The sequence below is a fragment of the Lactuca serriola genome, chromosome 8 (genome assembly GCF_051521515.1).
Source record: "Lactuca serriola cultivar US96UC23 chromosome 8, Lser_US96UC23_V15, whole genome shotgun sequence".
Classification (NCBI taxonomy): domain Eukaryota; kingdom Viridiplantae; phylum Streptophyta; class Magnoliopsida; order Asterales; family Asteraceae; genus Lactuca; species Lactuca serriola.
In genome coordinates this window covers 135415371-135443299 of record NC_136415.1, presented here as the reverse complement: position 1 = coordinate 135443299, position 27929 = coordinate 135415371, and the positions used below count along the sequence as shown (strand labels likewise).

Here is a 27929-nt window from a genome sequence, read left to right as displayed (position 1 = left end):
TTGTAAAGTTGAACGTATCCGCATTACTAAACAACTTATTCTCTTAGTAATTATCATAGAATCGCACTGTCCACACGTCCGCAAAATAATTGTCCATCCACATAATAACCTAGCCCTATATATATATATATATATATATATATATATATATATATATATATATATATATATATATATACGAAAAATGAATATACCCTTAAGGGTATATAAGCTTAGGCATCCAAACCCACTATACTATGTCGTTTTGTATCATATATACATTGTAATTGTTCAATGTTCTTATAATTCAACTTCTAACTTGTTTTACTTATAAGATTTTTATAAATTTCACATTTATCGTCCTCTTACATAATTTTCATTTCAACTATAAGATATGTAGCATAGTAGGTGTTCAGTAAAAAAATGTGATGTGAGAGGAATATAATAGTGAAATTTCGAAAATCTTGGAAGTAAATTAAGTTAGGGGTTGCAGTTTAAGAACATTATAATGAATATATCAAACAAAACAAGATATTATCATGGGTTTGGGTATCTAATTGTATATACCTTTAAAGTATATTCATTTTTCCATATATATATATATATACATACTAGCCGTTTACCCACGTCAAGCGACGGGTGTGAATAGTTTTTACGAAAATTAGTTTCTAGAGGCGATTTGTTTTTTGGACTTCAAATATAAGTATGATTTTGTTTTGATTTAAAGTTATATGTATGTTGCTATTTTGTTTTAAAACTAATTTTCCTGATTAAAAATGTATAGTTGATTGTCTTATTGGGTAAATTGTTTTCTTTATGAGAATCGTTTTCCTCAATTAGTGCCATCAAATTAGGGTGTCATATCGTGTTTTAGTCCGACAGGACATGACACGATAACTTGTTTTTTTACATTGACACAAAACAAACCAATTAAAATATGACAACCATGACACAACACGATAATAATAACATAAAATAATCAATTGAAATAGCGTTAATAAGAGTTATGCTAACTAATACAAAATACTTTAAAAATCCACATTACATTATTACATTTAATTTAATGCAAGAATAAAAAAAATCATATAATACGTATGAACTGTTTTTCCCTAAATATATATATTCTAATTATTTTTTTCTATACATACGTTAATTTGTGAATATTTACCATTCATTATTATTATTATTATTTGTAATAATAATATAGGGTTATATTGGGTAATGTTATAACACCCTATTATCTTCTATCAAATCCTAAATTGCAAAATCGATTCTTACAGCCGACATTTGCTCTAGAACTCCATTACCACTTCGTCTGGATGATCTGATCCTCTTCTAGCAACCGTCGTCGCCGTCGCGCGTTGTTCCCTTGTATCTCGCACATGGTTAGTCGTCGAAGGCGAGATTCGCTACTGCCTCGATCTAAACTCCCAATCTGATCTTCTACTTGTTAATTAGTCAAATTTCGCACAGCTTGACTCCGTTACCAAACCCGCGCTGCAGTGCAACAACAGACCCGTTAGTATAAATGACGAAAGGGCCGATCCGTATCTCGTTTTGGTGCCCTGACTTAACGTGCCTCAAGCTCCACAGATGTCGAGTTGACCAGACAAAGAAAGAAACCTAAGTGAATAATATTTAGGCTCAAGGATTCCTGATGATTCTCAAAAGCAGTGTCGCTCAGCTTCATCATCACCATTAACAGCAACAACAACGGTATAATCAACTATATTTCGTTGTACCCCCAAAATCTTCTTCAGGTAACGTAATGAGTTGGTGTTTTATCGACTTTTTGCAGTTACTTTTGTGGCTTTTGATATCTGAATACATCTGACGTTCTTAATTTGCAGAAAACAGTTGGATCCCGTTCCCAATCTCTCCACACCACCCTGACTGTGTCAGCTTCACACCCAACCCACTAAAGACCGAAAATGGTTACTACTCCACAAATTCTTTTTTTTATTTTTTGAACATTATATTAATTACAAAGCATTATTTTTAACATACATTAATTTTTTAAAACATAAAACAGTTAGAGCACATTTCATTTTAATTAAAACATAGAAATTTAAAACTTAAACTACTAAAATTAAACATTACATTGTCTAAATAAAATAAAATTTTAAAAACATAAACAACATAGAAAAATAACATTATATTGTCTAAATAAAATAAAAATTAAAAAAACATAAAAAATTCTAATCGTTGTCGTTGTCGTCATTGGTATCATCCTCCTCGTCTCCACCATCATCATCCTCCTCATCGTCACCATCGTCGTCTTCACCGTCATTTTGCCCTTGAAATTGTTGTTCCCATATGTATTCGGTCAAATCATGTCGTATATTGTGATGTGTTTCACGGTTTTGTATTTCTAAAACCCTTGAAAAGTATGCCGGACTGCCAACTTGTATTACTGCGGGAGGGTTAAGTATATCGTTTGTGGTATATGAGCAAATAGCCCTACCCTCTTCTTCTATTATCATGTTATGTAAAATAACACAAGCAGTCAACACCGTCCTTAATTTTTCTCCGTCCCATGTTCGTGCCGGATGTTTGATTATGTGACACCTTTGTTTAAGGACTCCAAACGCCCGTTCAACATCCTTCCTTGCAGATTCTTGTGCTAACTTGAACATTTTCCATTTGTTGTCGGCCGGAAATGTGTATGACTTGACAAATGTAGCATATTCTGGATATATCCCATCACCTAGGTAATACCAATATTTGTATTCATTTCCATTGACAACATATGACATTTCTGGTGCTTTGCCCTGTAAAATATCGTTAAATATCAGAGACACTTGGAGCACATTCAAGTCATTGTTTGACCCGACCATACCAAAAAATACATGCCAAAACCATAGGTCATTTGAAACCACCGCCTCCAAAATAACAGTCGGCACCCCATGATCACCTCGCGTGAACTGGCCACGCCACGCGTTGGGACAATTTTCCCACTCTCAATGTGTACAATCAATGCTACCAAGCATCCCTGGAAAACCATGTTTCGCTTGATGTGCGACATACAACTGTTTGACGTCGCTTTTAGTCGGATGTCGTAAGTATATGTCACGGTAAAGCTCTATGACATACTCACAAAATAAATATGTACACTCTCGACCCGTCCTCTCAGACATTTTCAGATACTCATCTGATGCGTCTGCGGTTATACCATATCTCAACCGTCTAAGAGCGGACGTACATTTTTGTATTGTAGTAAAACCGCGTTTACCTCTAGCATCCCATCGTAATTGAAAAAATTCATAATTACATGCCAAATCTCTAGCTATACGTAAAAATAAAGTTCTACTAATACGAAAACGTTCGTCGAATTTAGATAGATCATATAAATTATTAACGGCAAAATAATCACGTACCAAAAGTTCATGTGTCGCCTCTCGATCCCGGTTGATCCATTTTCTATGCTTCTTGTCGACGTTTGAACTTTCGCCCCTCTCACGTACCACGTCTCGTGCCGCGGATAACAGCGTATACAAAATAAAATCGTCATCGGAATCGTTATCATCGGAAGACGAAATAATTAGAGGTGGAAAATTATCCATTTTTTGGTTTGACGTGTGTGTTTGTTTTGAAAAAATGTGGGTGTGGTTTAGTGGAAATTGTGAATAAAGTGGATGTATATATAGAGAATTTGAAAAAATGAAATTTTTGTTTTTGTTAATGCAAGATAACGGTCGATTGTAACGTTCGAATTTTATTAGCCAATCAAAGAGCCCGTCTTCGTCCGTCTTCAGCCTCACACCACACGCAGCCCACCGGACTTGGTGGCGGTGTTCACGCGTGGGAGAGGGTGCCACCTTAGCCCAAGACGCGTGAAACAACCCCCATACCGGGTAGCCTAAGCGTGGTTACATTCTGATTCCTATGTTTCTGTGTGTTCTGGTTCCTATGTTTTTTTGGAAATCGAGGAGATGGGACACCGGACACTTCAGCCTTCAGGTAATCAGCCTCTATCTGTCGTTTGAAATTTAAACCTTGAAGCCTTGAAATACCAAACGCATTGCAGTTGCAGTAGACAACAACGGTAAACACAAATGTAGTGTGTGATTTCTGTTTCTAATTCGGATTAGTGATTAGTTTCCTGAAATTCTCAAGATTTTATCTTTCGCTTCTTGTTTTCTTTTCACAAATTTTGGAGGCGTTTTTTTCGTTCTTTCTAATTTTTAATTTAAATTGAAAAGGTGAAGCAGTGAATAATGAATGATGCAATTGGAAATTATTTACAATCATGGTTACAAACAGCAAGGTGAGATGGTAGTTGTTTGATATTTTAGATAATAAGAACGAATGATTATTTTCCCGTCAGGGTTGTGTGGATTGTTGTGAACTGAGTTCTATTTTTGGTTACAATAAACATGGTCAAATTGGAAATTAGTTTTCCATAACACAACAGTAGTGTTCTTGCCTTCTTGGCTACCTGTTGTTTTGTATTTTAATGAGATTATTTTCTTATTGATCAAATATCTTAAATTATCTTAATATGGAGTCGTTAAGCATGCTTTTAAAAAAAATGTTAAGTGTTGTAACTTGTATTTTTATCGTGGCTCTTATTTTTTGATAGCATATTTCCAAGGTTCTTTGACTCTTTGGTTAAATTTAAGCCCTAGTAAGTAGTAATGTACATACATTGAATATTTTATAAGAATTTGACTTTTGATTTCTAAATGGAATCAGGGTATTATGAGATTACTTGATACCATTGCTGCTCAAGACAGTTTTCATATTGATCTAATTGACTTATTTTTAATAGATTGTACAAATCATGAAATAAAACCTTTGTATTTTATGCTCTTATATTTTTATATACAAAGTATTTTGAAATATATATTTTATACAAATCTTCCTAATTTAATATGGTTTTTGATTCTGCATGCTAAGAAAGATACACGATTGAGAAAATGTATGAAAACATCATTTTAGATGGTTTTTTATTATGGTAATATGGATTTTGTTTGTATATATGGTTTTTGTTTATGTTATTTGTTAGATTATAAAATCCATTGCACTTTTGTTTTATAACATTTTTATATTTATGTTCAGTTTATCCTTAATCACAAACAAAGGGCATGATTTTATTATCTCGCCCTAGCCATTGAAAACTAATGGACCAGCCCTAGGTATGTGTTTGATTGAAGTAATCAAGTGCAGTATGTTTATTATTATTATTATTATTATTATTATTATTGATGGGTTATGTTAGCTATGAGATCATTTTTTTAACTGCCATGTGAGATTATTTAGTGCCTATTTGCTTGTATTCATTTCTTTTATGCTCCAATTAAAAAGCTATCTTAAATAATACTCCAAAAAATTATGAAATTTTGCTAACAGGATCTGCCTTTGCCTTTTATTGAATTCAAATAAAGTTTTAGATAAATTTTAAGAAGATATCAATCTAATTTTGTGCTCCAATATTTTTCATTGTTTATAGTAACATACTTTATATTTATATATTTTTTTTTGTTATTTTGTTGATGACAGGAAATTTGGAAGCTAGAAAGTTGTGAAATGCTCAGTTAAAAGGAGGCACATCATTATAAATTGATTAATTTGGTAATATTCTATTATTTATGATTGTTTATGTGGATTGCATTATTAAATATTTTAGAAAATTGTTTATTTTATATGATATCTGTTGATAAAAATTAAAAGCATACATACACAAAGTGGCTACATTGTTCAAGTAATTGGTCACATATAATTAGGAAAACATATAGTCATATGGTATGTTATGTAGGATCAAAATGATTGAAGAACTAAAATCAATGAAACATAAACATATTAATGTGATGCATACTACTTGATTTAGCGAATTACAAAAACAAAAGGCTTAAATAAATGAAAGACATACATGTTTGATTGTGATTAATCAAGGAAACAACTCTTGATTGCGGCTGTAGAATGAAGAAATATGCACTTTTAATTTTTATAACACTTTAAGCCAATACTTAAGAACTTAAAAACAAAAACCATAAGAAAAACATACATTTTGCAGGAACAACATAGGAATGATAATGTGATAACAAATTTAAAAATGGCACAATAGAATCTCTCTCTCTCTCTCTCTCTCTCTCTCTCTCTATATATATATATATATATATATATATATATATATATATATATATATATATATATATATATGGAGGGATAAGAAAAAGTCAATGAAACATATCCAACATTTACTTAATTAGGATAGATAATGTAGAAAGTTTAGGATATGTTTTTTAAATTTCAAATTAGGATAATGTAAAATTTATAAAATTCAAATATTTTCTTTTTTTCATATCCATTTTAAAAATTTTTAATAAATACATATTGTAAATCTAAAAAATAAAATTTTAAATTATAGTATTATACTTTAATTTTTCCTGTAAGAGCATTGTACTTTGGAAAAATTGAAACTAACATGTTGTAATGAAAATATATCTCTATGTAATGGTTGTCAAATAATCGAATAAAAAAATATATGAATGATTTATGTTGTTCCAATGGTTGTCAAATAATCAAATAAAAAAAATATATGAATGATTTTTGTTGTTCCAGGGGTAATTTTAGAATTTTTGCTTGCATGCAATCTTCTTCATTCATACATTTATCATTTGCATGCATATTGATTTCCTATTGTAGGGGTATTTTTGGAATTTCTGTTTGTTTGTCATCATGATTTTTTTCTTTATCATAAATCTCACCAGATTTGCACTCTTCGCATAACCAATCATGTTTCGGTAATTCATCTATAATGCTCTTCATACAATATGTGTGTTCAGCGCCATCCATGCATCTACTACATATAGCAAGTAAATGCTCATAGCCTACATCTCCACATATATCACATACAATTAGATCATATAATTGTTCTTCAACAATAACCTCAACATCCATTATAGATGCTGCAAAATCTATCAAAGATGTGAAACAAACGATTAATTAAAACCCGAATTTGAGGGATTTGACTTGATGAGAAGTTGGTATAAAAATTGGTAAGATGAGTAAACTAATCAATTAACGTAAATTGATGAATAATAAGATAAATATATGTATGTGTATAAAATGATATTAAAAGAAAATATTACAGACTTGCCCTTAAAACTAATTTTGACCTGTCCTAAAATTGTTATTTATTTTTTCTGCAGGAGTATGCTGATATGGGAAGTGTTAACACAAAACACACACACACACCATTAGAAAGAGAGGGAGTGGGAGAGAGAGAGAGAGAGAGAGAGATTTTCTACCCATTTCTTTTGCAGGGTCTAATTTGGACCTGTCCTAAAATTGTTATTTCTTTTTCTGCAGGATATTACTGATATTGCTGATATGGGACCTGCATACACAAAACACACGCACACACCAATAGAGAGAGGGCGAGAGAGGGATATATATATATATATATATATATATATATAGAGAGAGAGAGAGAGAGAGACTTTCTACCTATTTCTTTTGTATGGACAAAGAAAGAGAGAATGTAGGAAAAAGTGTTGGTTGTATCGGGTCCTAGAAACACACAAAAAACAAACATATGTAAACACAAAAAACACACATATTAAATAGATTTATAATCTATATTAATAGGGTTTTACAAAGAACTTACCTGTTAAGGTTTTTTCTTTTGCAGGGACCGAGAAAGAGAGTATGTACGAAAAAAACGTTGGCTGTTTTGGGTCCTGTAAACACACAGAAAACACATACACAATTAAGAGAGTGTAAATTTGTGTAGAGTGAGTTTGTTTATGTATGTAGTTTTTTTCTGTTGTATTAAAGAGGGAGAGAGAGAGAGAGAGAGAGAGAGAGAGAGAGAGAGAGCGAGTTTATGTATGTAGTAAACACACCCAACACACACACACAATCAATCACATTCACAACCTGCATACATGTTAGGTTTTATGTATGCAAAAAAGACACACACACACCTTTAATCTCGTTCAGAAAGAAAATACATCATTTGTAATTTTTGTTACAGGAACCGGGCAACAAATTTGACAAAATAGGGTTTTATTTCAAAGATATAAATAAGTAGTTAGAAAAATCAGAAACAATAACAAATTTTTTGTCACGTTCCTATAAAATAGGTTTATTATTTGAATATGTAAGGTTGACTCATTCAAACAATAATAGATAGACTCATTCAAATGATAATACTCATTCAAATTTGATTAGATAAGATTGACTCATTCAAACAATAATAGACAGATTTTTTTTGCATGCATAAATTCATTGTAAATGTTGCATAAGGTCTTGTACCTCTTAAAATTCAGCAAAATCTTGTAAATGCTTTTTAAGGTATATATATATATTGATGGGTTTTGATCATAAGACATCCTATGTGCTCATACAAACCCTAATGCTTGGATCTAGGTTTCTATGTTGTACATGCAAGTTATCCAAGACTATAAACCCTAATTCTAGCATGCAAGTAATCATATTAACATGAGAATAGGTTTAAGATGTTACCTTGATTGTTATGTAGCAATAACAATCCCAAATATCCTTGTATTGACTTTAGAAAGCTTAGAGTCACAATTGTCACTCCTCTAATGGTTCACAAACACCATAAGCAAGAAGATGAAGAGGAGAAAGGATGGAGGCTGCCCAAAACATGTTCTAACCCTAGAAGAGATGTTCACCACGTTTTTGAGCCTTAAGGGTTCTATATATAGTGAGGCTATTAGGGTTATCTAACAAGGAAACCCTGATTTGGATGCTTAAGCCCTAAGCAACCCATGGACTCCTTTAATTAGGGCCTTGGACGATTTCCTTATGGGTTTCCCATAGAATTCGTCCACCCCTTAATACAAGTCAATCCATGGCCCAAATTTCGATTATCTTATAATTACAATTCCAGCCCCTTAAGTTTAATTAATCTCTTTTAGTCACAAAACTAATTACCAATTAATTATTGACTAATATTAATTAAATAATATGATTTCTCCATAATTCATCCTATCAAGTTGCTTTGGTGAAGGCAACCCAAAAGGACCATGCACCATCAGGTCAAGTACATACCAATATAGTTATGGACTTAGACACTAATCCAACAGTCTCCCACTTGGATAAGTCTAATAACTATTCTGCGTATGACTTCAGATCCTGATCTGCAATCGTAGCTTTCCAAAGCCGCTGTCAACTCTGATTATATCAGATACGCGTGTCCTTAGATAAGGGATCATATATTCCTCCATTCTAGATATCGTATGAGACATGATTTCTAATCATTCTCTCTGTACTATCTCTCGAATTTCGATTTATGATGACTGACCAATTGAACAAATCAAATTAGCACTAGCCCGGCCGAGCATTTACGTTTGTCATCACTAAATCATCGAGGGGCCCAAAGATATCGCTTTTATCCTACTTCGGATAAAAGGAACGGATAAACTTTGACTCAATGCTCGCTTGCACTTACTCACCGAATCACACACAACAATATGTTTTATGACACCAAGTTACTAGTGCGTTTACACTTTACATATTATCAATGTGCAACCGATTCGCAAGATACAACTCACACATCTCGGTTTCAAGAATATAAGATGTTATCGTCTCACCAATCACTCGTGATACAATTCATGGAGTGATCCAAGTGAGCGTGGGTTTAATCCAATGCTCAAATCATATTCATAAGCACTCATGAACGTTGCAGCAAACATTTGTTTATGTCTAATACCCTTTTAGACAATCCACACACCAATTCACGATAGTCTTCCTTCATATCTACTTCCAACATATGAACGACTGTGGCCCGTTCGAATAATTCGATTATTCTTAATAAATTCAATTATTCTGGAAGTCAAAACATGTAAAGTGAAACACAAGAATAATACTAATCCCATATGGCCTCAACCTTTTGAGCATAAATAAAACACCTTTTATTTATCACCATATCGATTACTCATTATTTGTCGTTTCGGGTAATCAACTTCTTACTTGAATTATTACACTTGTCCCATGCTCATAACATGCACACAATGTTTACTTATGGTTCTTACTTTGTGAAATAGATTAAATTGAAAACATTTCCAATCATTCTCATTTCACAACTCCCAATCCTTTTTCATAAGTGTAAGAATATCAAATTCTTGCCACTTATAGAATATGTTAGATTCTAACATTTTATGCAATGATCCTTTTGTACTGTCACTGCACCAAAGTCACAAAGACTATTGCCAATGATATTACAAAATCCTCTATCGAAGATTGTTACAAGACAACTCCTTAGATATGACGTCTCTCGTTCAAAGTACATTCCTTTGAACATCCTTTTGCATAAAAGTTTCTAATCTAGACATAGTTTTTCAATATTCAATTCCCAATATGGACACATTTCCATATTTTCCATATGACAACTTATTCATAATAGAATCTTATCTATTCATAATAATGTCGATATGGTCCATCCAATATGGAAACATTTCCATATTTTCCAATACTATACTTCCAACTACTCACAAGCGACCAATCCTCGGCGAACTTTGGATTGTCCTTTGATAGTTGTTTAATTATTTTTTAGTCAAAACCGATTCTTGTCCTTTTTTCCATCTAAATGCGCTAGACATTTGGAAAATTTTAGAATGGTCAAATATTATAGCCTATGCAATCGATCCTATACCTGAAGCGTATGGGACACAATGCATAATGTCTTACATAAAGATTCGATACTTTATCAATCTTCTGCCATAATATTTTATTTGCTATGTTCTCAAAATTCGAATTGTGAAGAGGAATGTCGTAATCATAATCGACATTTTAAGAACACACTATGTACCTGATGTGTGTAAAACCAACTAGTTTTAATCCTACTAACTTAGACACAAAATAAACACACGAAAGGCAGTGTACCTATCGATTAGTAATATAGTTCAAGCAAGTAGGGTATCGAACACATGGAACGGTAAACAATTAAAATAAATGCTAAGATTATATAAATAAAACAAATAACAAAAAGGGGGTTTTCTCTAGTTTTACAAGACTAGAAACTTAATTAGAATAACCAACACACAAATTAACTAACTAGCAACTAAAACAATTAATTACCAACTAAATTCAATAGTAAAGAGGACTTCTGTTTAGGTACGACTCATTTGTTCCCATGGATGATTTTAATGTATCGGATTAATTCTTCATTGGCTACCGATTAAGATAATTAGGTTCACGTTCGCTATTCCTAATTCTTAAAAAACAAATTAACTCAAGCAATGGCCAGTTGTCTAAATTAACGGGTTTCCTAGATTATTAATTCGGGTTGAGTAAGACTTGTAGTGGTTAACTAAATTGGCCCTTCAATTAACCTCTTGTCGATGTTCATCCAACAAGCTTACACATTAACTTACCTATCTTCTAGTTAATTCTAGTTTCACGTTTGTTATTCCTAGACATACAACTATGTGGTCACAATAAATCATATGAAATTAATAACTAAGAGATGTTCATACAACTTAATTACTGATTTATTAACAGAAGAATAGTTATTGTCAACACATAAGGTTCGTTAACAAGCTTAACAAAACATAATTACCAATTAAAATTAATCCTACTCAAATAATCAATCCATGTTCACAAAATTGTCTACCCTAACAGAAGAATAAGTTTTTAGCTCATGATTGCAGTAAACATAAACTCAAAAAATAAATAAAAGTATGTAAACATGATTCAAATCAAAAAGTTACTAAGAATAAACCAAAATTGTCTTGATTCTCTTCACAATTGAATGTAGGGTTGATTCTTTAGTTCCTCACGACCTAGAAGCACTTCCAATCGTTTCTCAGCCTCCTGGGGTTTCTCTCCATGCTATGATATCGATCTGAAAGTCCCTTTATATAGATTTTCACAAAACAGAGGCTACTCGGCGAGTCCAGTGACCTACTCGGCGGTTCCGTCACTTAAAACCCGTGTACGGCAAGTTAGCGCGTCCAGAATCGCGAAAGTTCGATACGACTCGCCGAGTAGTCGACCCTACTCGCCGAGTACGTTTCGAATCAGCATTTTCTCAAAACAAGAAAGTCGTCTGAAATTGTGTCTATGTAACGCCCCATCTCTGGTATGTTGTTTCCGTGGCATTTATTTAGAAGTTTTCTTGAGGGACTCGGCGAGTCTATGGCCTAACTCGTCGAGTAGGGTCGAGTTTTCGAGCACGTGTTAGTCGGTGACTCGGCGAGTCCATATTCGGGACTCGGCGAGTCTTCCTGCCAGGTAGAAACCCTAAATCCCCGGGTTTGCACCCTATTTAAACCACCTTATGAGCCCCCAAACTCGTCCCCTTCACCCTCAGAGCATCATTTAGCAAACCCTAATCATTTCCTTGATTATTTGTGCATTTCTTGTGTGAATCTTGAAGTTTTGAAGAGAAGAAGGAGGCTAGATCCAAAGGAGAAGAAGAAGATCCAAGGTCTTGCACCCATTTCAGAGTTTATTGAGGTATCAGTCGATTTCCTTCTGTTTCTATGATTTATTTATCTTTCACAAGCATATTTAGCCTCTTTTAGCCATTCCTTAGCTTGTTCTTAGTAGAGAGATCACATTAGATTGATTAGCCTTCGGATCTAGCCATGTTTCGGTTCCAAATCGTAGATCTATTACCTTTATAGAGCCATTTTGCATGATAGCCCTAGATCTACTCTTCTAAGTACCCTTTTAGCCTTTATATCCCTTTTCATGCGTATGTACACGTAAAGTTGGAAACTTTACGTGGTAAATCAGCCTTAGAAACTCAGATCTATAAATTGTATGCGGTGGTTTCGAGCAGAATCGAGTTTTTAGTATCTGCATGCATGTGACTCGGCGAGTCGTTCTTCGGACTCGGCGAGTCAGGTCGCGAGTCCCCGATCTTTACCCTTTGAGTGATTCCGAGTGGAGGCCAATGAGCAGTAGGATGGACTCAGTGAGTCGGAGGTTAGACTCAGTAATGGAGGGACTCGACGAGTTGTTCATACAACTCGGCGAGTCCAAGACAATCTTCTTAGATCGAAGAACAACTCGTCGAGTTGTTCATATGACTCGACGAGTCGGATGCAAATTGCCTGAGCTTTTGAATCAAGAGGGTACTCGTCGAGTCGATGCCATGCTCGACGAGTAGCCACGAGTAGGGTTGAGAAGTGAGACTAGGGACTCGGCGAGTTGGCGGCCCAACTCGGCGAGTCAGGTCAACTGTAGGTTGACTTTGACCGGGAGAGTTGACTTTGACCAGGGGTAAAAGAGTCATTTTACCCAAGGCAGTGATTAGCATCTGATTGAGTGTGTTTATGGATTTGTAGCCGGGGAGATCCCGGAGCAGCAGCAGTTAGCTTCCAGAGCCATACACTCAGCAGCAGTTCACGAGGTGAGTTTCCTTCCAGTAGGAACGGGTCTACGGCCACAATGCCGGCCCGTTTAGTAGTAGTAGTTTCGGACTTCAGTCCGAAGCAATAGTTCAGAATGCTTGATGTCTATGTGATTCAAGCATGTTGGTGTGTTATATGTTCCGGACTTCGGTCCGATGCAGTATGCAATATATGTGTCTATATTAGTTGATATGTGTTATACTATGCTATGATCAGTCAGTTCCGGACTTCGGTCCGATGCAGGGGACAAGGTCCCAGTCAGTTCCGGACTTCGGTCTGATGCAGTTAGTTCCAGACTTCGGTCCGATGCAGTCAGTTCCGGACTCCAGTCCGATGCAGCTAGTTTCGGACTTCGGTCTGATGCAGTGGGCAAGGCCCAGTATGTGTTTTATATGTATTGTATGGTATGTGGTAGTTTGGGGGAGCTCACTAAGCTTCGTGCTTACAGTTTCAGTTTTGGTTTCAGGTACTTCCGCAAGCAAAGGGAAGAGCTCAGGATGATGGCATCGCACACACCACAACTTTAGTTTTTGTCCTGCGAGTTGATTCAGTTTCTTGATATGTTTGGATACAATTGTGTTATAGTTTTTCTCACAGTATTTTATTATGGTTTTTGAAACACGCAACGTATGGTTTTATTATATACTCAGTTCATGGTTTTGTTATAAATAAAATTGAAATTTTTGGTCGTATTTTTGGGTCGTTAGAGTCTACTTTTCATAACATTTTGAATCTAGTCAATCGGAGTTATGGTTCATGAGATATGGCCAAAACACTGACGAGGGGTCAAGCTGTCCAGCAACATCCTTCTTTCTTCAAAATCGAAGATCCAAGCATCCAATCACCAATTCCGCTTCATTTTCCATTCGAGCATGTCTTTATTGCTGAAAAATGAAATTCTAAACTAATTAAGCACCTTTTTTTCATTAAATGAGACAAAAACAACATAAAGTATTAAGATAATGTATGAATTATATAAGTAAATATGCCCATATCAGTACCCTTGACTAAATTTATTAACATTTCTCAACCTAATCCTTTAGATTTGAAATGAAGCATAATATTATTTCCCTTAATTATAGCAAAACAACTTTACAACCCTTACGACTTTGCAAGGTATAACTCTTGTTTTCTATAATTAATATTGCCAACTTGCAATACGTGCCTTAATAATCATGCAATCATAACATTTATGCTCCCACTATCATCATGATTATTATAAAACATAACACTTATGCTCCCACTAGCTTTGACATGTATTCAGAAACAGCTTAACTTTCGGAAAAACAATGCTTATTGAATTTCTTAAGTTCATGTTTCTAATACTTAGTGCTTTGATAATCTTTTATCAAGGCTTCTTGAACTTATACACATTTGCCTTAGATAGTTCATATGTGTGTCTAAACAATTGCCAAACCTCACAATTCAAATCATGGAAAGGGATACCGTAGCCATGATCGAATTCGAGAATGCAATTTCACAATTACTATCTTCTAAAAATCTTTCTTAGTGAAAGTATTTCCTCACAGTCATTTTCATGAAGGAGGAATCTTATGACACTTAGATTTTAATGGTGTATGTGTTCCTATCCATGTGAATTTGTCAAAACCAAAGTTTACGACAAATTCAAACTCATATGGATCGAACTTTCTTAATCTCGATTTCTTGCCTTATGGTAGCATAGCTACCCACCATGTCTTCTAAGTAGTTAAGCAGCTCACCTTTTCTTATCAATGTACTTTCCATTGATCATGGTCCTTGCCTTTTATGCATTCAAATGAGAACTCATAGGACTCACATGCATAATTAACTCGATTGGATTGGCACAGAAAACAAAATAATGTCAACACGATAGGTTGTAAACCTTAACTCGTGTGCTAGTGATGATCGATAAGGTTCATTTGATTTGTTCTTGAATCCTTTCAAGACCATTAAGACTCCCACTGACTCCTTGACATATACGTTTCTCTTGTTAATAACCATTTCTTAACAAACAAATATTCAATAGTTAGTGTAGCTTTTATCAAAAACACTTCATAAATTGGTTCTAGTTGGTCTTTTTCTTATCCAAGACATCACAACTTTCCACATTTGATAAATGTTACAAACCTTCTTAATACTTTTCACTTAATGTCACAATCTTAACTTTTAAGACTTGATTTTGGAACGAAGTATGATTGAGTTCTTGATTTAACCATTTCTTCAATCCTTGATTCCTCTTCTTAAACATACAGTTGTGCTAAGACTCACTTAGAGGATCAATTGAGATATGGTTCTTAATCATTAAGACCTATCATAAAACATAAAGGGTACTCTCCCTTCTTCTTAGAATGGATAAACTTTTATCTTTTTGCCTACTTGATTCTTCTTATTCGTTCTGCTATTGATTTAAACCTTTTCAATCAATTTAGAATTACACTTAATCTTGTAAGTATAATCATATTTACTAAACCTTTAGTAAATCATGACGAATATCATTGTTACTCTTATGGTGGACTTGATCAACACGCAACTTTGTGTGCTCGATCTCCTAGTCCTTTACTTGACACTTTGTCAATGAATTAGTCTAATTTCCAAATATGAAATTTCTCATTCGTCGTGCAACCAAGTTGCATGATTCCAAGTTTCTGTCCAATTGAAACTTGGGCGATGAGAAACTCTCCATATTTGGTAAACTCTCGACTTTCCATAAATAACATAATAAGAACCAAATCCATTATTTCTAATAATAGAAACATTCAAAATCATTTTTTCATATACGCCATTGCAAGGATAAATAAATAATATAAAATCAAAATTTTTTTTATTGCGGAAAATTTTTTGTCCTTACAATGCAATTCATTGAAAAACTATGCTAATACATCTTTCTTAGCTATCTAATTCTAACTCTAAGTAGCAGCTCAAGAATCTAATCTTCGAGAAATGCGATCAAAATCCATTCCTTCACGGTTAGATTCTGCTTACTTCTTCCCTTAAGCTTCTTTTATTTTCTTCGATCCTACAAAACATCAATTGCAATCTTATCACATTATGTATTAAGAATCTAGAATAGAAGCTTAAAAGATTTAGTTAATGGATTTTACCTATATTAGAGCCATACGTTTCGACTCTCCCATCTCTTAGATCTCTTAGGTAAATGGGGCAGCTTCGTCTCCAAAGCCCTTTCTCTTGGCAATAAAAGCAAATTGACTCTTTTGGAACAGGATATGGAACTACTTCATACATTGCCTTTCTCTTATGATCAAACTTTTCGATCATAGCATGTCTTTCGTTGCCATTGTCTATATCCATAGAGGTCTTGAAGGCAGATTCACCAATCAACTTTGCTTTTCTATTGCGCCAAACCATTGCTGATTCAGCAGCAATAAGCATATAGGTGAGATCTATAAGGGTCACGTTGCGGTTCATCATATGGTACTCTCTTACGAAATCACTATATGAGTTAGGAAATGACTGAAGAACCCAATCAACAGCCATTTCCTCACAGACAATGGATCCCAACATTCTTAACCTATCAATGTGTGACTTCATCCCTAGGACGTGTGCACACACCGACTTTCCTTCTTTATGTTTACTTGCCAAAATGGCTTGAGCGATCTTGAACTTTTCAAGCCTTTGAACTTGTGGGTTAGGGAGAATAATTGGAGGAGGTGGAGGAAGTGAAGCATGATTTCTTGTTCCTCGATCGAATCGTGGAATATCATCTTCATGCGGAATGCTTGTTCCACGGGATTTGGGAAGACCATAGTTGTCGTACTCTGACATCTACAAAACGGGAGAAAACGAATTCAAGTTAGTTGATTGATTGAGTCCTTAGTAAATCACCCAAATGAGATACTAAGGCTAGGACCCAACACAATATTCTACAACTCGGGAGAGGGATGCCGTAACCCAAATTGCAGAACATTTGAAAGTAAGTGAATGACGATTCACTAATTTCCACCATGAAAAACGAAAAAGAAATTTAAGTTTTAAATCTATGAAAACTCCTAGATCCTATGAGATTCATTGAACATTTCAATGGCATGTTTAATTCTCGATATGCCTCTCTTGTTTGTGACTGGGATGCCGAGGATCACAAAGCGGGTGTGAATAACCATGCAAACTACATGGTGCCCCCACATGTTTCAGTCACCTATTCGATGTGTCGGTAAACCACACACGCTCCACCAAACTATGAAAACATTGAGTCACCCTTTGCTACCTTTGCTTAGAACCATTTAGTGTGCCGGTAAACCACACACGCTCCACTAATGTCTTCGCAAGGGCACAAAGTGTAATTTCATGGAATTGCATCAATTCACTTTTGCCTAAGTAACTAAGATTGGGATTTTTTTATGAAAACATTTAGTTACTTTAATAATTCATTATACTTATAATGGAAGGTTTCGTCCTATCCTACCCGTTCGGCTGACGACCCTCCACTAGTCAAGAGTGCGGTGGGTAAGAGTGGATACTCATTCAATCGCCATTTTATAGGCAATTTCCTTAAACACCCCATATAGACCAGCTTCGTGAATGAGGCCTACTAACGGTAAGACTGACTTTTACTCATACATATATATAATGTTAGACTTTTAATGTTATATATATAGTATAGGGTGTATTTTACACTTTTAAAATACTAGGTGGTTTAATTTAACAATTATACTTTTAATTCAATTAAATTGTTAACCTAAACTTTTATGGATTTATTAAACCTCTTTTAATTATACACCTTAATTAATTAATAAAACCATAAGGGAGTGATATGAACTTTTCAAAACATTACTAGGGTTTTAGAATTTAACATTCCTAATTAAACTTTTAATCAACTTTTAAATTCCAAAACTTGAGGGCAAGTTTTGAAACATTTCAAAACATTAGGGTTTAGAATTTAAATATACATCAAAATTAAACTATTAATCAAAAATTAAATTCCAAAACTTGAGGGCAAGTTTTGAAACCTTTTTCAAAACATTAGGGTTTTAACTATTTAAATTTCAAAACAACAACACTTTTGGGTTCAAATTTAAACTATAAAACCTAAAGGGGAAAATATGAAACTTTTCATAACAACAAGGATCAAATAACAAATAATCTAAATTAACATTTAATCACATAATTATTCATATTTGATTTATTTAATGATTTCTTGCAAAACAATTTACCAATTTAATCAAAATAATTAATCAATTATCACACAAGGAAACAAATATTTTATTAATTGATAAATATCTTCAATTAGATCAAGAATATAGTCAAATATATCATAAAATTGGATTTATATTGATCTAATATGATAAGGCAACTATCCTTAAGCAAACACAGCAAGAAATCCCGGTTTTCCCTCCTTCTGACGAGTCGACTCGTCGAGTCAGGAATGGACTCGTCGAGTTCATCATGAACTCGGCGAGTTCATCTAGAAAACTCGGCGAGTTCAGCCCCTATAAACACAAAATCGAATTTTTTTCAACATACAAAGCATCAATACAATAGAAACCAATCTAGGCTCTGATACCACTGATGTGCTTTGATCATAAGACATCCTATGTGCTCATATAAACCCTAATGCTTGGATCTAGGTTTCTCTATTGTAAATGCAAGTTATCCAAGACTATAAACCCTAATTCTAGCATGCAAGTAATCATATTAACATGAGAATAGGTTTAAGATGTTACCTTGATTGTTATGTAGCAATAACAATCCCAAATCTCCTTGTATTGACTTTAGAAAGCTTAGAGTCACAATTGTCACTCCTCTAATGGTTCACAAACACCATAAGCAAGAAGATGAAGAGGAGAGAGGATGGAGGCTTCCCAAAACGTGTTCTAACCCTAGAAGAGATGTTCACCACGTTTTTGAGCCTTAAGGGTTCTATATATAGTGAGGCTATTAGGGTTATCTAACAATGAAACCCTGATTTGGATGCTTAAGCCCTAAGCAACCCATGGACTCCTTTAATTAGGGCCTTGGACGATTTCCTTATGGGTTTCCCATAGAATTCGTCCACCCCTTAATACAAGTCAATCCATGGCCGAAATTGCAATTATCTTATAATTACAATTCCAGCCCTTAAGTTTAATTAATCTCTTTTAGTCACAAAACTAATTACCAATTAATTATTGACTAATATTAATTAAATAATATGATTTCTCCATAATTCATCCTATCAAGTTGCTTTGGTGAAGGCAACCCAAAAGGACCATGCACCATCGGGTCAAGTACATACCAAAATAGTTATGGACTTAGACACTAATCCAACATATATATATATATATATATATATATATATATATATATATATATATATATATATATATATATATAGAGAGAGAGAGAGAGAGAGAGAGAGTGAGAGTGGGAGAGATAAAGAGGAAGGATCATTTGAGAACTTATATATCCCGTAATTTCAACTATAAGATATGTATTGTAGTAGGTGTTCAGTAAAAAAATGTGATGTAAGAAGAATATAATAATGAAATTTCGAAAATCTTGGAAGTAAATTAAGTTAGAGAGAGAGAGAGAGAGGAATGATCATTTGAGAACTTATATATTCCCGATAACTCGAGAACTAAATAACGACCATCGGATCAAAATAATAAAATGTTTGAATGTTTTATGGCAGTTTTGTAAATAATTAAAAAAATGATGCGGGGGTATACGATTGAAATAAATCACTGGGCATTTTAGGGATAAGATAATTCATATCCCCTTGATACCTTTCTGTCAAACCCATAATCTTCCTCCTCCCCCAACGACGTTCTTCTTTGATGCTCTCCCTAAAACATCATTTCTCTGGCTCTATTCATCATCTCAAACCCTGTGTTGTTTTCACTTCTCACCAACCCTCTTTTCCAACGCCACACCTGTTGATTTTTCACTCAAAATCCAAATTCTAGCACCGTCGTATGAAATCCATGGCCGCCTTTGCCTATCCGCACTCTGTAATCTCTTGATTGCAAGCACCTAAATCCATGGATCAACGTTCCGACCTAGAAATCCAATGTTGCCTCTTCCATTATTGATTATGAAGTTATTTTATCCTGCAATCAACAACAATTTTTTGATATCCTGTAATTGTTCATACACGATTTACATCTTGTCCTCACACCTCATGGCGGCCTTACAAGTTCCTTCAATCGTTTCGGTCTTTCATGAGTCAGGTAATCCATTGAACAATGCATCTTATCCTATTCTGTTTTCCATGGTATAATGGCATGATGTGTTTAACCTTTCCTCATACGAAAAATTATATAATGACCTGTCACGGAATCGAGTGAGGAACATTGGAAAACAAATTTACTGAATCAAACTCCACCTCCACCTCCATTGGAGAAAAGGAATCAGATGATTTACTTTCATTTTCTTCCATCATATGAACATCACGTGAAATTTGAATCATTAAAATCCTTCTTGCTTCCCTATTTTTGTAGAGAGTGCGATGTTATTGTTATTGTAATCATAAAATATTAAAAAATGAAGTATCAGATGAGTACCAATGGAAATCTTCGAATTTTGTTAGATTTTGATTCTAATCAAGTTTGTTATTCATCCTTCTCGTTGTTTCATTGATCTGTGCACACAACCTGTTTGATAAAGTGTCGTAGTTTTACTTCATTTAAGTTGTTGTCCTTATAAGAGATGTATGATGTAATCTATTGTTTTGGCAGGTGTAACCCCTAATATATTATGTTACAACCTAGAAGAGATCCTCCGATAGTAGGTGATGATGCCATCTCCCTCTTTTATTGCAAACAGGCTTTCTCCACTCTTCTTTCTTCACTCTCAGTACAGTTGTTGGTGGCATCACATACAAACCATATGTCAGGTAGATATTTTACATATCTTACATGGTTTACTTTCATTTAGCATTTGGAATAATTACTTTCTGAAAATATATTTTGTTTGCTTATCATATGTGACATGTTAGCCAAAAAATTGGGGAGATAGATTTTTGTACAATCATTTCAGATGAACAAGTAAAGGGTCATGGTACAAGACTGATGAATCATATAAAGCAACATGCTCGACATATGGATGCGCTTACTCATTTTCTCACATATGCAGACAACAATGTTGTTGGTTATTTTAATAAACAGGTTAAGCATCTTTTACCTGTTTTCTCATCATTTAGTGTTACTAATTAAAAGTTCAAACACCTTCTTATCCGTTTGTAATCCACTGTTTTTTAAAATATACTTTATTTTTTTTGTTAGGTTATATCAAAACCGGGACCCACAGTGAAGAGGATTTTAGGGATCAACATACTTGACAACAACGGTCTGAATCTTGTATTGGTATTTTTAACTTCAGTTATTACCTCTTTCATCTGCTTATACATATTCTGAATGTACAGTTTTACCCTTTTAATATGCCAAATATTGCCATAAGGTCATTATTCACGTTGCACCCTTCATCATTCACATATCATGTTAATTTTTGCAACTCGGTTATGGTTTTTATGAGTTTATGTTTGTTATTTACAAATGGAAAATGAAAATAACATGATACTCAAGTCTGATAATCGGAAAAAAAAGCCTATTTCATCCTCGAATAAATATTTTCACTAGATTTATTTTGTAAAATTTAGACGCCGATATGTTTAATAGATTGTTTGATTTATTAAGTTAAAACAATGAATCGGTTGTTTGATTCATTGATCTGTGCACACAACCTGTTTGACTGGATCTAGCTGCAGCAAGAAGTGCACGGATAAAGCAAGCCAGGCTCAATATATTAAACCAAATCCAGGTAAAAGAAACCTTTTACTGCAGTTTTTTGGAATCTTATGAACCCGACCTATGAGAATTTAATAATTTATATTATGATATTTGGGTGGATATCTCTGTATGTGATTTGTTATAATATTTTAGTAATTAACTGGAAGCAAGACTATAAATATGTAGTGATTCACATATAAATCACAGATAATTCACATATTAATCACATGTGATTCGCATGTAAATCACAGGTAATTCACATATGAATCACATGTAAATCACGAGTGAAACGCATATGAATTACATGTAAATCACATATTAATTATGTGTGATTCACATGTAAACCACTTGTAATTCACAAGTGAAAATTATTTGAGTTAATGAACTTTATTATCTTCAATGACACTAGCCTCATACTTTTATTTATTTACTTTACAAGGTACGAGAAAGATTATATATTTACATGTGAATTATATGTGATTCACATGTAAATCATATGCGATTCACAAGTAATTCACATGTGATTCACATATAAATCACATGTGATTTACATATGATGTCATATGTAAATGTGATTCATATGTGAATTGCATGTGATTCATATGTTAATCACATGAAAATCACATATGTATTTTTTGTGAGTGTTTTTGCATCAATATATTTTTTTTAATCTTCTTGTAGATTTGGAAGTAATTGTGGTGAATATGGAAGAGGTGAAAAATGATAAATTGAAGAAAAAATAAGGAGATATTGACACGAAGACATGAAAACGCTTTGAAATTTGTAGCATTTTTTATATTTTATATTTTATTTTGTATCGAATAAAATATTTATACTATTATGTTTATAGATTAATTAATAAATATGAGATTTGTTCAGATTTACTTACAAATATTATAGTATAACAAATATACATATGTGCATTTGAAAAAAATATGCACATAAGCACCTAAAAATTTTTTTTTAAAAAAAAAATTGCATTTTTTTTTACTGAAAAACATGTATCTTTCTTTAAATAACTAAAACTTGTAGCTTTTTGAAAATATTGCAGTTGTTTTTTTTTTTTTTTTTTTTTTTTTTTTTTTTTTTTTAAATGCAGTTTTCTTTAAACAAATTGTAGTTTCTTTTGAAAAAAAATGATGTTTTTTTTTAGATTGCAGTTTTTCGAAAAAAATGCACTTTTTTTTTTAAAAAAAAATTGTAGTTTTTTAAAAAAAATATTTTTTCAATTTTTTTTTAAATATTGCAGTTAAAAAAATAAATTTTCAATTTTTTTTTTCAAAAAATCATGTTTTCTATAAAAAATTAAAAAAATTTGCATTTAAAAAAAAACGAAAAATATTATTTTTAAAAAATATTAAAATTTGATTTATGATGTGAATTTTTAGACATTTATATTAATATGTTAAATAACATAAAAAAAATTAAATATTAAATGAGATTGGTAAGATGACGATCATATTTTTAATGAATTACTTTGATTAAACGCTCCACTTTTAGGTCTCGGGTTTTCAGGAAACTATGAGTTTTCAACCGATCTCACCCCTATATATATATATATATATATATATATATATATATATATATATATATATATATATATATATATATATATATATATATATATATATATATATATATACACACGAAAGTTCAAATATGCCGACCAAAAATCTGAAATACACCACATCCGATTTCACCGCCAAATCTTTAGCGCCTTTTCCAAAAATTTCAAAATTTCATCTAAAAAAAACAATCAAGTATTCAGTTCAAAGCAAATTCAGATTCAGAATAGGCACATTTTCCCTCTCCATTTCCCTCTCTCTCCGTTTCGCTATTCAGAGCTCCAATTAGGTCAGCTCAAGGGGGTTTCGGATCTGGTCGCTCGGCGATTCATCTCAATCTCATTACCAAGGTAACACAATTCAAGCATGATTCACACTTCAATCGTGTAGTTCCGCGTATTTTTCCTTAATCTGAATGCTTATAAATCCTTTAGATCCGGAAACCCTTGTTTATGTTTGAGGTCTTGATCTACCAGCTTTGGTGATTTCATGAACTCACGCATCCAAAAATTCCATCTTTTTTCTTGGAATTGTTAGGAATCATGGTCCGAGAACACAGTATTGAATCCTTTTATGGTAAATTGAGGGAGTCTGCTCTTGCTTCAGCGTCTAATACCCCTTTGCTTATCTTCCCATCCACTTCCGATGTAGATTCTCTATGTGCTTTGAAAATTATAGGCCATGTTCTAGAATCCGATTCCGTTAGATACGCTTGCTACCCCGTTTCTAGTTTCAAGGAGATCCATAAGTATGCCGGACCTAGTCTCTCCTCTCCATCTGGCGTTCCAATCACTATACTTCTGATAAATTGGGGATGCCATCGAGATCTGAGGAAGATTCTGGAAATAGGGCCTATAGCACGTGTTTTTGTCGTCGATAGTCACCGCCCTATTCATCTTCATAATCTCAGTCATCAAAACGACAGAGTAGTTGTTCTTTACACCGGAGACGATGAGAATCAAGCCGATTTATCTTATGATTTCGATGTATCTGCATTGGCTGCTGTAAGTGATTTAAACAGTGATGATGAAGTGGAAGAAGACGAATCCGATAGTGAAGATGAAAACGACAGTGACGATGAAGACGGTGGAAATGGGAATAGAAAGAAGAGGCGCCTTTCTGAAGACGGTGAAGCAGATCCATTAAAGCTTTTCAGGAAGCTCAAGAAAGAGTACTACCACATGGGTACTTTCCATGGAAAGCCATCAGGGTGTTTAATGTATGAGCTCTCTCATTACCTACGAAAAAACACCAACGAATTACTCTGGCTCGCTTGTGTCTCTCTAACAGACCAATTCGTCCATGAAAGGCTAACAAACGAAAGGTACCAAGCTGGAGTAATGGAGCTTGAACAACACATCAACAGTTCAGGTAACTTAGACACCCTCACTTCAGTAACCCTAAAAGACGGAACAAAAGTCTGCGCACCCGATGCTTCAAGAATCGCATATGAAGATGAACCAAGACTCATGCTTTTACAAGAATGGAACCTCTTTGACTCCATGCTATGTTCATCCTACATGGCAACAAAGTTAAAAACTTGGTCCGACAACGGGACAAAAAAGCTCATGTTGCTTCTCGCCCAAATGGGGTTCGCACTCGATGAGTCCAAACAGAAGTTCCGTTACATGAGTGTTGAAATCAAACGAAAAATGAAAGACATGTTTGACCATTTTCTCCCTGATTACGGACTTAACGACTTTTACTATCGTGGGTTCTTGTTGTTACATGGGTACAGCTCGAAAGTTTCAGCAGCTGATGTGGTTTATGGAGTCACAGCTTTACTAGAATCCTCCGAGTCAAGCGGGTCAACCGGGTTGAACGGGTCATGTGCTTTTGGTGAAGCGTACGATGCTTTATCGTTGAAGAAACTTGAAAAACTTGAAATGGGTATGAGACATGCGATCAAGATTCAAAGGGCGATTTTGAGACAAGGAAGCACTGCGATCACAAGAAAGGGTTCGATTAGAAGCGGGAGTAAGTTCAGATGGGTGAAACTTGAAGATTCAGCTGACACAAAGCTTTTGGGGTATCCACAAGCTTTGACTAAATTTGGGTATTTTTTGATGGATGCTTTGAGGGAAAAAGGGGCAAAAATGAAACCTTTGATCTGTGTTTGTTATACACAAGGGAAGGAGAGAGTTTTGATTGTTGGGGTTTGTGGGAAACCGAGACTAGGGGCAATTCAGGGAAATGCATTTGGGATTGCATTTAGGAATGCTGCTGAAGAGACTGGGGCTGAGTTTTTTCATGAACTCTTTGAGTCATCATGGATTGTTTTGGATTCAAGTGCTGTGAATTCATTCATGATCAGGCTGACTGAGAAGCTACTGTGAGTTTTTTTTTTTTTAATCAAAAAAATGTATTATTTTATCTTGAATCTTGATGTTGTTTTAGAGTCTGCAAAATCTATTAATAAAAAAGAAAAAAAAACCAAAACTAAACTTAGCCTTTTCTAATCATTATATTAATTAGAGTAGTTATGACATAGAAACCTTGGCAACTGAGTTATTTGAGTTGTTAATTTGTTATTAGTTTGAGTTTGAGTTTTACCAGGTTTATTGTATTTGTAGTCAAGTATCTTTGTTATTAAGTGGTTAAAAACTATGGAGATTTATGGTTAATTTGGATGTGTTTTATACTGAATTAGTGAGTTGTAAAGAAACTATCTATGTGATTGTTTTGGAGCTTGAATCAAGTTAACAAAGTCATTTGACACACCTTTTATACACAGATCTATTCAAAACTGATTCTAAATATTTTTTAGAAATATTTCACTTTTGGTCCCCATAGTTTTAAGTTACTGCTTCAGTTATGAATGTTAAGGGCCATCTAGAGAGAGACTGGAGAACCACACCAACAATGGATTGTTTTGATGAAAAAAATGAGTTCCAAAAATACAAAGGTTAACAGAAAAAAACAAGATGGAAATTGAGATTTCAGAGCATGGCATGTTGGCAACTGAGATTTGAGAACACGAAATTTACTCAAAATATGAGATTAAATAGTGTTTTTTTGATTCAACCAAATAGTCGCACCCATATTATATTTATAAAGTATAAACATCTTTGAAATGTAAAACGGTAAAAAATGTGTCGAACATACCCTCAAGTGCATATATATAGCTGTTTTGCATTAATTGTTTTTTGCTAAATAACAAAAGGGAAATAAAGTTTAGGGTAACATGCCCCTTAACCGATTCAATTGAGCTTTTTAGGATCATAAAGAATTTTATGTCTGCTTGGGCTGAGTCTCAAGTTGGTGAGAAAATAGATAGTTTGTTTCCATCACGGACTCAACCAAGCCATAAAACTTGTTTATGGTCTTAGAATGTCCGATTGAATAGGTTACAGTTAGAGGCGTATATATACCGATCTTTTCTAGACTTGTTTCCGTTAAAAATCTAGTTTAGTTATTTTAATTAATTAATTTTTTTCTTAAATGTAGTTTAGTTATTTTAATTAATTAATTTTTTTCTTAGTTAAAATGGTTGCAATTATTTATAAAAATCTATATCAAACCTGAGGTTTGGTTTTAGTTGAATAGGTTATTTAAAAATTGGTTATAGAAAAACCGGTTGCGGGTTTGTTGGACCGGTTAAAAAATACCTCATCTTTTGAAACATTATTTAAAAAACATGAGACTCTTAACAAATAAATTTTTGAATATGCGTGGTACAAGTATAAATTAGCAACGCTTTTGGGAAAAATGTATGTATCAGTTGACAATATTTTATGTTAAAGTCGATTGTTGAATTTCCGGCCACTTGAATTTACAAGTTTCTTAAGTACCAATTTAGAGGTTCCTTAGTCGAATGATTGTTTTGTTTTTCTTGTTTCTCATATGTGTTTATATATCAACTCACCACATTAAAATTTAGTAATACCGCTTACTTTTAAGGTTGTGTTTGATACATTTCGACTGATTTATAAACTAACTTATTATTATTATTATTATTATTATTTTCCTTTGGCATGACAAAAATAGATTATAAGCTAGTTTTTTTTAAAAAAAAAAAACTACTTAGAAAACTCATTATCGTAAATATATTTAATGTAATTTTATATCTTCCAACTAGGCTATCAATTTGTTTTTTATCAAATATTATCTTCTATCAATTTAACTTTTCAACTAATACACCAAACATAATCTAAATCATAGTTTTTAGAACTACATGTTATATTGTTTTGAGTACTTAATGAATGTAATTTTGGTGACGATGGTTTCATGGTAATGTTTAGTTGGTTAAAAATTGAAAATATGTTATAAAAATCAAAATAAAGAACTCAAAAAAGGATATAAACATTGTGCTAAAAACCATTATAAATCCTTTTATTATTTTAATTGTA

General features: G+C 33.4%; 1 protein-coding gene and 1 long non-coding RNA gene across 4 annotated transcripts; both read left to right on the top strand.

The window, feature by feature from the left end:
- The first annotated feature begins 1231 nt into the window (after positions 1-1231).
- Positions 1232-8035, top strand: LOC145066518 (uncharacterized). 3 transcript variants are annotated; one of them, XR_013688776.1, is made up of 5 exons: positions 1232-1739; positions 1830-1913; positions 4182-4246; positions 5482-5553; positions 7134-8035. It is a non-coding gene; the product is annotated as an uncharacterized LOC145066518 (long non-coding RNA). The 3 variants fall into 3 exon arrangements; XR_013688777.1 differs by lacking the exon at positions 4182-4246 and having other exon boundaries at positions 7134-8033; XR_013688778.1 differs by lacking the exon at positions 4182-4246 and having other exon boundaries at positions 7616-8024.
- Positions 8036-23781: 15746 nt separating this feature from the next.
- CDC45 (cell division cycle 45) lies at positions 23782-26309 on the top strand. The gene has a single exon (XM_079017083.1). The coding sequence runs from the start codon at positions 24123-24125 to the stop codon at positions 25914-25916; it is 1794 nt and encodes a 597-aa protein (XP_078873209.1). The 5' UTR covers positions 23782-24122; the 3' UTR covers positions 25917-26309.
- The last annotated feature ends 1620 nt before the right edge of the window (positions 26310-27929 follow it).